At 38.0% G+C, this 13,729-nt stretch overlaps 2 protein-coding genes across 3 annotated transcripts; one reads left to right on the forward strand and one right to left on the reverse strand.

The window, feature by feature from the left end:
- The first annotated feature begins 4,343 nt into the window (after positions 1–4,343).
- Positions 4,344–9,189, forward strand: LOC133867327 (FHA domain-containing protein PS1). 2 transcript variants are annotated; one of them, XM_062304052.1, is made up of 7 exons: positions 4,344–4,812; positions 4,933–5,153; positions 5,265–5,348; positions 5,475–7,898; positions 8,009–8,144; positions 8,266–8,648; positions 8,904–9,189. In XM_062304052.1, exons 1-7 carry the CDS (start codon positions 4,518–4,520, stop codon positions 9,144–9,146), a joined length of 3,786 nt encoding a protein of 1,261 aa, XP_062160036.1. In that variant the 5' UTR covers positions 4,344–4,517; the 3' UTR covers positions 9,147–9,189. The 2 variants fall into 2 exon arrangements, with proteins under 2 accessions (XP_062160036.1, XP_062160037.1); XM_062304053.1 differs by lacking the exon at positions 5,265–5,348.
- Positions 9,190–10,098: 909 nt separating this feature from the next.
- LOC133866433 (protein SENSITIVE TO PROTON RHIZOTOXICITY 1) lies at positions 10,099–12,886 on the reverse strand. Its single transcript, XM_062302961.1, has 2 exons — positions 12,743–12,886; positions 10,099–11,816 (listed from the first exon to the last, which is right to left on the reverse strand). Exon 2 carries the CDS (start codon positions 11,787–11,789, stop codon positions 10,179–10,181), a length of 1,611 nt encoding a protein of 536 aa, XP_062158945.1. The 5' UTR covers positions 11,790–11,816; positions 12,743–12,886; the 3' UTR covers positions 10,099–10,178.
- Positions 12,887–13,729: the final 843 nt, after the last annotated feature.

The following is a 13,729-nucleotide window of genomic DNA, read 5'->3' on the forward strand; positions in this document are numbered from 1 at the left end:
CGGCAATATATACATGATTATATTTTTAAATTTTAATTTAGATCATCAATTAAAATATTATATGAAGCATGAAATAGATCTTGTTTGTTTACAAAGTTCGTAATGGACATAAATTTTTTACAGATTAGATTGTATGAAAATTCTTCCAACTCAATCTCAAAAAGTATCATATTTTTTTAATAAGTAATTTTATTTAGTAGACTAATATACGATTGTTATACAACAATTAGAATGACGTGACAGTGAAAATCAATCATTGGATCAACAATGTCTTGTTAAAAAAAAAAAATAGTTGATTTTTACTGTCACACCATCTCAATTATATAGTAGTCATATAATAATTTACTAAATAATATTACTATTTTTTAATAAGACTTTCTTATTTTTTATTTTTTATTTTTTAATAGCATTAATAAAAACATGTATAAGGGCACTCCCATCAATTTTCCAACCATTTTCCCTATATTTAGGGAACAAAACTATTTTTTGCTTTCCTATAAAAAATCATACAACTATAGATTCCCTTAATTTTTCCTATATCAATTAAATACTATTTATTTATCTTATTTTATTATGTTTTCTCTTTATTATTTTATTTCTTTTTTCTTTTTTTTCTCTCTTCCTCTCTCTCGTCTTCTCCAGAAACTTCCTCAAATCCCTCCTCTCTCGCCTCAGCCTCCTTCACCCTCCACGGCCTCCTCAATCCTCTCCCCAAACTCCACCACTCCTCTCACCTTCAATTTTGAGGCCGATCACTTGTTGAGTTCAAGCCAACCATGCTCCACAAAATGTTGGGTCTGTAACTTTAGGCATTTGATACAAGTGTTTGTTGGATCCATCAAATCTTTTGTGGGAATAGGTGATGAGTGCCAAAAAGTGTATATTTGGACTCCTTAATTTACATTAGTTAAACCTTTAGCTTTGTTACTTTCTGATATTTTGGTTAGTTTTAGTGTTTTTGCGTTTTGCAGGACAATAAGAGAAAAATGACAATTTTCAAGGCAAAAATACATAGAAAAGCTGAATTTTCAAAAATACTGAAAAAGTAGATCGATCGAATATTAATTCAATCGATCGAAAAGTAGAAAATCGATCGATCGAATTTTTGCGGAACAGAAACCATAGCTAACTCTATAAATACGTCTTTTTTTCATTTTCTCAAAAAGAGGAGCCGCGGTAGAGACCGTTTGGGCGCCCCAAATGGCCGATTTTGACCTAGCTTAGGGTTCTTGGGTGATTTTCACCTAGAACCACCTTCCTTTGTAAGTTTATTTATGTTTTTATTGATTCTTCTTGTTCATTTACGTTTTCTTTAGTGATGTATAACTGAAATTTCGTCTAGGGTTGAGGATGAAACCTCACCATTGAATAGAAACTAAGTTTCATTGCTTGTTTATGCTATTTGAGTTTATGAGCTTTGATTTCTCATTGTTCTACTCCGATTTTTGAGATTATTATTGGATATCTCTTGTGATTTCCGGATACAAGTGATGATTTGATATGGTTTCATTAAATTGATAGCTTGGGTTTTCATTTATGTTGGATATTCATTGTGTTTCATTCTATGGATACATTTGATGATTTAGTTGAAACTAGATATCTTTTGTGATTTGTGGAAGAATGGATTCATTGAATGATTTAAACTATTTTTAAAGCAAAAGTAGAACATACCTAAGTTTGGTTTGAAAGAATTCGAAATATGTGTGATGAGCATGAGATTAGGTTGTTGTGATTTGGTGAGTGTGGATTCCAAAACCCTAGACCCCTTTATTTTCATTATTTTTGTTTATGTTTTCTTTTGTTAAAAATCCCTAAATTTAGAACTAGGTTAAAATAGGATTAGTTTGAATAGAGATTAATTTTTGCAACACAATTCCCTATGGGATCGACCTCGCACTTGCAAAACGCTATATTGCAAACGATTCGTGCACTTGCGAGTATTAAAATTTGCACAACAATAGGCTACCGTCTTCCCATAGCCCAGTCCTCACCAGCACGTCTCCATTATCTCCGACGGCGACCTCACCTCAGCACGTCTTCGTCGACCTCTCTTCGACGGAATCCTACGGCTTAGGATCGACGAGGATCCTTCTCTGGGCCCACCCAAGAAGCATCAAGGTCCCCGATGTGGTCATCCCCAACTTTTCCAGCAAGAAGCTTTGGCTCCAGAGGGTTTCAACCAGTGACATGCCCCCCCCCCCCCCCCAATTTCTGGATTTTTTTTTTTTTTTTTTTTTTTTTTTTTTCAGTTATTGGTTTTCACTTTTAAACGTGTTGAGACTTCGTGAGGTGAAACACAATTTTCCCTTCAAGCCTTCACCAACTCGACTCTAGCTACGTCACTGTTATAATCTCAAAATTAATCTCTATATAGCAAATGGGACTCTAACTCATGCTTAAACAATAAGCAAACTTTTAAGATGGAAAAAAAATTAAAGGTAAAAAAAAAAAAAAAAAAAAAAAAAAAAAAATTATTAGGGTATTTTTTGCCTATTGGCCCCTAACAAGGATTTTTTATTGTTTTTGCTCCTTGACCCATTCTCTTTTATCATCACTTCAACTGGTTTAATCTCATTTGGAACAATAGCTTCATTATTAAAAATTTTTTCTTTAATATTTCACGAGTAACAGTGGAAATGTCTGAGAAGGATAACAATGGAAATAGCTTTTACAAATTTGCAGAGGTTTTCTTCTAAGTAAATTAAAGGGGTTTAGTAAAGCAGTGCATTGGAAGAAGACATGTGTAGACTCGAAGAGTCATACGCCTAGCAAATCTCGATTTCCTAAAAATGCGTGGCAAAGATAACATAAAATGAGAATTTATTTCAATATAACTAGATGGCATTAGAAAAGTTTAGAAGATATGCGTTACATTTGTTTTGTGTTGCGTTTAGCAAAATGTGGTCTGTATAGAATATAATGTGTTTTGTATAACAGTATGTTAGTGGGCTACTGTGTTAGTTAGAATGAATTGTTCTAACAAAAGGAGCAATATAATGTTAGTTTCAAGTGTCATGTCATCCAGGTAAAGCCTTGCAAGAACGTCAAGAAGTACACAATTCATCAAGCTGAAATTTCTCAATTTCAGTAGAGAAACTGAGAGCTTATTTTTTATTTTTCATTTTCTGAATCTTTAAATAACGGTTTTCTTTACTTTTTTTTCCCAAAAACTTTCTTTTCAATTTTGCTTATTGATTTTTAATTTGAAGGGAATAATAAAAATATAAAATTTGGGTTATGTTTAATTTACTTAAAATTTAGCTTTATATACTTTAATCCCTAGTTACAAAAAAAAAAAAAAAAAAAAAATTTGGCCCCTTCCCATTAAAATGTCTGGCTCCGTCCCTGGTTTCAACGACGACAACACTAGCTAATTCAGCAACAACGACGGCGAGAAACGCTTCTTGTGTTTTCCAGTGAACTTTTTTGTCATCTCCTTCTATCGGATTCGGTGATGAAAATCCATTCTCTCTCCTCAACGAGTTCTATATATATATTATTGCATATTCTTCCTCCTAGCAAATACACAGATGAGAGAGTATGGTTCGAACATGGCCGTGAAAGAGATGAAGTGATGCGTGAAGCTAGCCTTGAAGGAGAGAGAGAGAGTCAGAGAGCCGGATTATTTTCATTAAAAAAATTCATTGGAAAGCTATAGTGCTACTCAATGTCGATTCACAGCAAGAACATGTAAATTTTGGGTACCTGTTATGGGGTAATTTTTGTGAGTTTTTATGAAATTTTCCCTATATTTAGGAAAGGGAACCAATATAGGGTGGCTGTTGAAAGTGCTCTAAGAGCACTAGCAGTAGATTCCCAACCATTTTTCTTATATTTAGAAAACAAAACTACTTTTTACTTCTTTTTTATTAAAATAATACATAGGGAAAAGAGCACTAGCAGTAGATTCCCAACCATTTTTCTTATATTTAGAAAACAAAACTACTTTTTACTTCTTTTTTATTAAAATAATACATAGGGAATGAATAGTAAAAATGTATACATAGGGAATTACTATTCATTCTCAACCCCCTCATCTAAATATAGGGCATCTGTTGTGGGAGGTTTTTTTTTTATGTTTTTCATGAAATTTTTCATAAATATAAGGAATAAAACCAATATAAGGTAAATACTACTAATGCTGACCCGATTGATAGGAAATTTAGATCCATTTCTCACCACCCTATCACTTGCACATTGCCAATTAAAAAGAAAAAAGGTAGCCGTTATACATTATTACAACGGTCACCTTTTCAAACATTCGAAATCGAATGCCACCGAAACCTTTTCAATTTCTCCATTGTCCTCCAATAAATCTCTCTCTCTCTCTCTCTCTCTCTCTCTCTCTCTCTCTCTCTGTGTGTGTGTGGAAATCCTCGAGAAATCAATTTCTTGAACGCTCGGACCCAGAAAAGAAATTCTTCAATCACCACATTTTTTGCTCTTTCCCTTTCTCTCTATCGCTCTCTAAAACCCAAGAGAGAAAGAAAGAGAGAAAAGCCAAGCCCGCACCATCCATGGCTGACAAGAAAGAGTCGAAACCCCACGGGGAAGAAGAGACGAAAATCCCAGTGTTCACAGTCCTAAAGAACGGAGCCATTCTCAAGAACATCTTCATCGTCAACAATCACCAATCCCCCTCACCCCCGTCGACTGCCCAAAACCCAGACCAAGATCACGAAGAAATCCTGACTGTCGGACGACACCCCGATTGCAGCATCACGTTGACTCACCCCAGCATCAGCAGATTCCACCTCCAAATCCACTCAAACCCCTCCAAGCAACACCTCTCTGTCGTGGACTTATCGTCCGGTGAGTCTTTCTTTCTCATGTTCAATCTTTTTCTTTGGTTTGAGATTTTGGGTTTCTCTTCTTCTTCTTCTTCTTTAATAAGAAGAACCAAAATCATGTTGGTTTCTTGGTCTTGTGCAGTGCACGGGACTTGGGTTTCGGGGAAGAAGGCAGAGCCGGGGATGCGCGTGGAGCTGAAGGAGGAAGATACGGTGAGGGTCGGTGGCTCGAGCAGGGAATATAGGCTGCATTGGGTTCCTTTGAGTCGCGCCTACGATTTGGAAAACCCGTTTGTGCCGCCCAAGTTGGATGTGTGCATGACGGAGGAGAAAGAAGAGGAAAATGCAGTGGAAACTTATCAGGTGAGAGATTTGTTCTTTAATAGCAAAAGTTGCAGAGTGCCCACAAGTTGTTTGTAGAAATTGTTCTTGATTTTTTTTTTGTTTCCTTTTTTATTTATGGGATTTGTTTAGGATGAGAAACCTGTGTCAATCGGAAATGAAAACATTGAAGAGAGTGATTCATTGGTAGTGGAAGGAGAGGAAGAGAAATCTTGGGTGAGATGAGAATGTATACATTTATATGGTCGACGCCATAGAAATTGGTGATTGTTAATATACTTGTAGAAATGCAGTTGATTTTTGTCTTTATATGCTTTCTATTTGGGTGTTTTTACTTTACAGGATGAGAATTCATTTTCAGTTGAAAATATGGAAATTCAATCACAAGATTTAATTTTGGAGGGATTACATTCCTTGTTTTCTGTGGAGAATTTGGAATTGATTGTGAAGAAGGAAATACCATCGGCGCCTCTGTTGCCTGAAAATATGATATATGATGAAAAGGAAGAAGATGACAGCCCATCAAGAATTGTTCATGAGCCGGGGGAAATCTCGAGTCTTCGGTCTGGGCCCGTTGGACCTGAAACTGAGTTGGTGGACTTGTCTTTGCCTGTTGGAGGAGTTTTCTTGGAGACTGAAAATCAGCAATTGAAGAAAGTAAACTGTAGCCCAAAACCTCATTCTGTCATGGAAGTGTTATCTGAAACAGAAGACACTGAGAACTCCTTAAGAATTTCAGAGCAGGAATTTAAGCTTTTGGTAAGCATGGATTCTTCATTTTCTGCTCAGGAGGAAGAAGCAACTCATCGAGTAGCTGAAATGCCTGAAGAAACTGAGAACAGTATCTTATTGGAAAAAGACAATAGGCAGAGGGATGTTTCCAGACCTTGGTCTGGACCTCTCATTATGGAGAACTCGTTGTTGCCAGTTGAGGAAGTTCCTACAGAGAATAATAACCAACAAGTCGATGAAGGAAGCCACACCCCACAGACTCTCTTGGCCTTGCAATCACTATCTGATAGAGGAAAGGAAGATTACTGCACACCTGAGCAAGAAATAAACTTGCTGGTGAGCCTGGACTCTGCATGTTCTGATGAAAAGAGTCATTCAGGAGCTGAATTACTTGAAGAAGCTGAACTTTCAAGACCTTGGTCTGGACCTCTCATTATGGAGAACTCGTTGTTGCCAGTTGAGGAAGTTCCTACAGAGACTAATAACCAACAAGTCGATGAAGGAAGCCACACCCCACAGACTCTCTTGGCCTTGCAATCACTATCTGATAGAGGAAAGGAAGATTACTGCACACCTGAGCAAGAAATAAACTTGCTGGTGAGCCTGGACTCTGCATGTTCTGATGAAAAGAGCCATTCAGGAGCTGAATTACTTGAAGAAGCTGAACTTTCAAGACCCTGGTCTGGACCTCTCATTATGGAGAACTCGTTGTTGCCAGTTGAGGAAGTTCCTACAGAGACTAATAACCAACAAGTCGATGAAGGAAGCCACACCCCACAGACTCTCTTAGCCTTGCAATCACTATCTGATAGAGGAAAGGAAGATTACTGCACCCCTGAGCAGGAAATAAACTTGCTGGTGAGCCTGGACTCTGCATGTTCTGATGAAAAGAGCCATTCAGGAGCTGAATTACTTGAAGAAGCTGATCTTTCAAGACCTTGGTCTGGACCTCTCATTATGGAGAACTCGTTGTTGCCAGTTGAGGAAGTTCCTACAGAGACTAATAACCAACAAGTCGATGAAGGAAGCCACACCCCACAGACTCTCTTGGCCTTGCAATCACTATCTGATAGAGGAAAGGAAGATTACTGCACACCTGAGCAAGAAATAAACTTGCTGGCGAGCCTGGACTCTGCATGTTCTGATGAAAAGAGCCATTCAGGAGCTGAATTACTTGAAGAAGCTGAACACCAGAGTGAATCAAGTAATGACCTCGAAAAGAGGGAAATCTCAAGCCTTTATTCTGTACCTATTACAACAGAATCCATGGACCCATCTTTGCTTGCTGGGGAAGTTCTTGTAACAGTTCTCCCGGAGGTTACAGAAAAAAAAGAAAGCCTGACCCAGCAATTTGCTTTTGCTGCAGCAGGACTATCTGAAATAGAACTCTCAGAAAGATCGTCACCTGGATCAGAAGAAAAGTTAGAGTCGTGTAGCATTTGGTCAAGAAGAGGTAAACCTGCTAGTGTTCCTCAGATTCAAACAGGTGCAAGCAGAGGTAAGACAATCAGAGCTGGTGTTGATGCTGAAGTTGGATCACATAATCGGGAGGACACCGAAAATAAATTGATTGCTAAAGCTCTTTTCACTGATTTACAAGAGGAAGAAGAAATTTTTACCCCGAACAAGGAGAATTTCACCCCAAACACTCTTCTTGTGAAATCCTTGAAAATGAAGGGTAGGACAGGAGAAATTAAGCACTCTAAATCATGGATATCATCCTCTTCCAAGATTACTTTCAGCCCTGGTATCCATCCAGAAGAAGATATGACTGCCTCTTCAGACAAAGAGAACCAGACACCAAAAATTGTCCATGAACAGGAATCAGCTAGACCCACCTATGGAAATCGAGTGAGGTTGGAAAAAGAGATAATGCCGATGAAGATAATATCAGAAAGGGTGCCCTTTCAATCTTTACTTGTGAACTCCACAGGCAAGAGCAGAGCAGACACTTCGGTCCCTGATGCTGCTATGAGAAGCTGCAATTCCGTCACCTGTACTCAAACTAATGAGAAGTTCACTAACATCTCTTCTGTAAGTTGATAAAAATCAAATTGTATCTGTTTAAATAAATAATTCCCTCCCATGGTCTTAAGTGGCAGCCTTGTCAAGTGTATATATGTGTAACTGAAGTTCATTTGCAGAACAACTCCACCGGAGAGGCCAAGAGAAGCTGGAATATGGTAGTGGACACTACTACTCTTCTGAACAAGGAGTCAAGGAAGTCATTGCTTCTTTTACAGGGTCTCAAGGGAACTCATTTAATTATTCCAAGAATGGGTAACTAATTTTAAGTAGTTCGCTTATATCAATTCTCTGGTTGATTTAAATATTCCCATCAAATATTTGCTGAAGTAATTCTTTTTTTTCTGCGCAAATATGGATGATTCTTTTTATTCAGTCCTAAGGGAGCTGGATACTCTGAAGCGACGTGGTAGTCTGTTTAGAAGAACAACAGAGGCTTCTTTGGTGTTAGAATGGATTGAGGAATGTATGGTGAAATCAAAGGGGTGGATTCATGTGCAGAGCTCATTTGAGGAGGATAGGGCGCTCGCTCCTACCCCTCCTGCTTTTCCTCAATCTCCTTATGGTGAGGGCAGGATGGGGTCTTCCTGTGGGACAGCAAGCTCAATGCCATTTTCAAGCTATGGGAGTTTAATTGTTTCACCAACAGCAGAAGACCATATCCTTGATTATGCTCTTCTATACAGGAAAAGGAACAATGATGGACGTCTCGTCCTTCTCAGTGACGATGTCACGCTGAAAATAAAAGCAATGGCAGAGGTACAATCTGCACCCTTTTCCCAGGGTTGCATGAAAAAAAAACTTAATGTTATTTAGTAGACTGCTATACGACTAGGATGTGTGGCATTAGAAATCAACTTTCAATTTTTTCTTCTTATAAGACCTTGCTAATCCAAAGGCTAATTTTCATAATCATGTCATCCCAGTTATATGACAGTTGTATAACGGTCTACTAAATAATATTACTTAAAAAAATTTGTACTCACATTTTCCCTTTGTGTTTTTTTTTTTCAGGGTTTGATTTGTGAGACAGCACAAGAATTCCGTGAGAGTCTAGTGAACCCCTTCTCTGAGAGGTTCTTGTGGGCTGACAGCTCTCCCAGAGGACTTACATGGTCTTATTTAGATGATGTAGTTTTAAGGGAGCAGTACTCTCGCCGCCCCTTAAAAAAGTCAGCCAAAGGAGAAAGTGCAAAGGGTTTGAAGCTCATTCTGCTTCATAACCTTCATTATGGGCAGATCAGTTCAGTCAGCTAAAAAACAATTAGCCTCTACCTTTTCCTTTTGTTGGTGGGGTGGGGGGGGGGGGGGGGGGGGGGGGATATGAATTGGCCTGTATTGTTGCAGCTGGTGCCAATTATGATATTTTGAACTAAATGATGATCGAAATTGAGTTCTTTGGTTCTTTTTGTTGCCTGGGTTATTAAATTGACATGTCCAAAAAGTATGCAGGAAATCTTTGTCCGTTTATATATGTTAAGCAATTTAAATTTTCCGTAATTTCGTTCACATAGAAATAACATAAATCTTGAAATATATCTTTATTTATTTTTATTATTATTTTAAGAAAGTAGATGGTTAGCTAGGAAGAAGAAGAAAAAAAAAAAAATGTTCGGCAAGCTAACAAGTCCGAGATTCTATTGTCTAACAGTCATGCCTATCTCTGTGACGTAGTGGATATCTGCTGCGGCATATGGCATCTAATCAAGCATACTTATGCACATCTTATTTCATGTTGTAATTACAATTTCAATCAACTCTACGCAATCGAAGGCAACAAGAAAAATCTCATCAAGCAATACTAAGGACTCGTTTGATAAAACTTCTTAAATGTGTTTTTTGCTTTTTTGATTGTATTGTTAGATAAAGGCGAAAGCAATCCGCAAGTGCTCTCTCAAGATAGGCCGAGCCCGCCAAAGATATAATGATAAGAAGCTGATGAGGAGGATTAACGATCATTGGTCTCGTCTCCTTGGCCATTTTCTTTCCCTCACCCAAACAAATGAGGGTAATTACCTTGTTACTATGCCAACTCCCTGTTGGTCAATCGAGCATCAATTATGAAAGGAGCTTTCATGATATTGCGAAGAGATTTACAGGCTTCAAGAAGTTGCATTTTTAACAAACCAATGGCCTCAGAATATACGGAGTGGATGGCACTTTTAAAAAAGCAATGGCCTTGCTTGGTATATACAAAAGACAAAAGCCGTTAAAAAGAAAAACAATATTATTAAAGCAAAAGAAATTAAATAGTACAGGAGATCACTTCCAACTTACAAGTCATCAACATCACTCAAGATTATTAGAACTCGACTCTGCTCCAGTTTTCTGAGTGTAATTACAAGACCCTGGTAAAGGGTAATTAGAAGATCCTTGTATAAGAAAGGAGAAGGAATTCTCTGAATCTTCAAATGGGGGTCGAGGGAACTCATGAAACCCACCAAAATTACATGTGTCGAAGCTCAATGGTGAGAAATAAGTGGTCGGATCCTCCATACTCCCCTTCACATCCGCAGTATTTTGTACTCCACTCCCACTAGGAGCATTGGAACCAAAATTGATTATGCTTCTGACCTTATTTATTGCTCCATTGCCTTCCCCTCGATCAGGCGGTACAGATGGGCCTTTAGTTTCATCAAGGGGAATAGCAGGAGTGTGGCCTTGGAAAAGAGCAATGTGTCCAAAAAGCTTGTCTTTCCTTGAGAATGTTGTGCCACAGGAACAAAGCCATTTATCCTTGCCACAATGCTTTTCATGAGTTTTGAGATCTGCAATAACAGAGAATTTCTTTGTGTTGCATCTGCTGCAAATAAAGCTTTTGTCGCAATGGGTTCTTTTATAGTGGTTTTTGACACACAGAATAGTCTTAAGAGGCTGAAACTTTTTGTGATCCTTATTCCGCTTGCAGCCGGCATATGGGCAGGAGTACCTCTTGATAAGCATTGGTTCAGAGCTGGACTCTTTATTGGGTTTTGCAAGGGCTGCTGGGGTTTTGTACTCGTCCCCATGACCTCTCATGTGCATCCGTAGATTTGCATCCCGCTTGAATCCTTTCCCGCATATCGTACAAAAATGTGTGTGAGGTGCAAGGATTTCTTCTTTTTCTAACTGTAAGATTTCATAAGAACCAGGTAGAAGGTTCTCTCCTTCATCAGGATCTTCTTCATCTTTTGATTCATGTTCTTCAATATTGTAATTTTGTTCATTCACACAATTCATTATATCTATCTGGTCCGACTGATCAGAAACTTTGCTTCCACCATCATTTTGTGCCTGAACACCACCATTTGGGCCTAACATGGAAGGCAAGAAAACCCCACCAAGCTGTCCGATGGGACTAGTGCTGGAAAGGGTATGCTTCACAGATGGAAGAAGACTACCTGCAGTAGAGATCAACTGAACAATAACTGACGTAAGATCAGCAGTGATGAGCTGCTGTTGCTGAGCGACAAGTTCATCCGGTCGCCCCAATACTTGGCCTCTCCTACCAACGATCAAATGCACTAAATCCTGAAGCTGATGAATCTTTTGTTCCAGGAAAGAGAGGTTGTTAAGCACTGCTTTTGGATCCCAGTCTTGGACTTTATCTGTTTGGAGTGATTCATTCATATGACCATCTTCTTGGTCTGGAAGCCTAATTTGATTGTTGGGGTTGCCAGGACGTGAAGATTGGGTTTCAGAATGTTGCTTGAACTCTTGGAAAGGTGGCTCAATCCTAGTGCTGTAATCTACCACGGAAGGATCCTCCCATTTCTGCTGAGGTTGCTGAGAATTGAAATTGGTAAAAGATGGTTGACCTGAGGAGATATTCTTCAGTAATTCATTTCCAGAGGAAGAAGAATTTTTCCAGGTGTTTGCAGATAGCCTCTCTTTGCGATCCATGTTTAATCTCAATTCCATATATCAAGATCCAAATGCCAATCAAAGCTGGAAATTTATACAGAATTAGACTGTAGTTATTAAAATTTAAATGAGAAAAACTTTTGCTGCCATATCATTCAAAAAAGACGATATAGCTACACAGAAATCATTTTATTAATCAGAAATTTAAAACCTCAAATCCAAATTTTTTTGATAAGTAACCACAAAAAACCTTAAATCGTGTTATTAGGAAAATGCTTATTCTAAGGTAATTTAGATTTTGAGGTTTTAAATTACCTTAATCTAAATTACCTTAGAATAAGCTTTCTCCTAAAAATACCCAATTGTTTCAACAAAATTTATCCTGCTTCCTCAAATTATTCATGGCAGGATAATAAGGATCCAACCTTGATTCACAAAGTTAGACATGAAATCATAATTCTTGACCCGAAACTTCCCATAAATTCAAGCTACCCTTCTTCAATTGGAAGTCAACTTCCTCACACAAACTCAAAGTTACTCTATGCTCAACGTTTTTTTCATTCAATTGATTATGGCTTCTTACTTATCAAAAAACATCCCAGACCACCTTAAATAGCTCAAACTAAAACTTTTCAGTTCACTTAACCAGAGAAAGCTCTAGCTTTCTTCCATTTACAGAATATATAATTCAACATCCAAAACCTAATTCCAAGATGGTCAAAGCTGAAATCATTTTCTGTAAAGCTAAACCACCTTCAACTCTCAATCTTTTAGATATATATCTAATACATACCGCCAACCCAAAATTCCAAAGAGAAAAAAATAGAGAACTTGAAAGAGATCTCAATATTTAGTCAATACCCACAACTACAAACTACGAGACCAGAGCTAATTAAGAATAAACTCAAGATTTTAGCATGCATATCATAAAATTACGCATCTGAAATGAACCCTAGAAAGAGAAATAACTCAAAAGAAATTGTTACACATAGGAAGAGTGAGAAACTCACCAGATTCAGGATTGCTTCGATGCTTTTAGTCTCCTGTGACTTGGCTGCTCCATGTTTCTGAGAGAGAAAAGAGAAAAGAGAGAAAGCTAATAAAAGCTGAAAAAGGAGGTCAGCTGAGTCTTATATATCAGCAAAGCCCACTAGCACTGAGACAGAGTGGGGCCACATCAGGCAACCCCATCAATCCACACCGTCCATTTGAGGGGTCAATATTGACCAACTCTCTTAACCCATCAATCAGAGCCACGAACTGGTGGGCCACTCCTTTTCATTTCGATAGACCCTCAAATCCCAACCGTTGGAAGGTCACATCTGGAGTCGTGATAAGATTGATTTGTTTACATACAATGAGTAGCAAAGAGAAGAATCTGTGTAGCCTGGTTGGAGGTGGGATGGGTCCCGCTCAACAGGGGATGATACTCTTTTTCTTCTCTCTCGGATCCTGAGATGCATCATGCATGTGTAAATATACAATAACATGGTTTTGTGTGGGGGAGAGTTTACTGGTGGGAAGTTACCAGGAAGTCACGCCACCGCCATCCAATTTTTGCTCCTCTTTTGTTATTATAGCTTTATTTTTAGAAGAAAAAAAAAATTGTTAAATTGATTTTTTTGTTCGATCTTGTGAGTCATGATAAACAATTTTTGAAATCTTAGAAGTTTTGAGGCGGCTAAACCACTACAATAGTCATGAGAGTGGTTTGGCCAGCCACTCCCAACAGCCAAATTAATATGCATGGAACTTTGGAGTGGTTCGGCTAGATTAATATGCATGGGGTGAGTACATAACTCGACTTATTTAATTAAATGGATTAGATCCTTTACTTTTAACTCGTTAATTTCTTGTTTAATTCACGGATCGTGTAAAAAATTGTCAGCATTAAGTATCGTGTGTCGAGTTCGGATAATATCGAAGCATCTGTATAAGACAATATATGTCAACTATAACTAGACAAATTTAATTAAATGGGTCAGACCCCTCAACTC

This window comes from Alnus glutinosa, chromosome 4 (assembly GCF_958979055.1).
Source record: "Alnus glutinosa chromosome 4, dhAlnGlut1.1, whole genome shotgun sequence".
Taxonomy (NCBI): domain Eukaryota; kingdom Viridiplantae; phylum Streptophyta; class Magnoliopsida; order Fagales; family Betulaceae; genus Alnus; species Alnus glutinosa.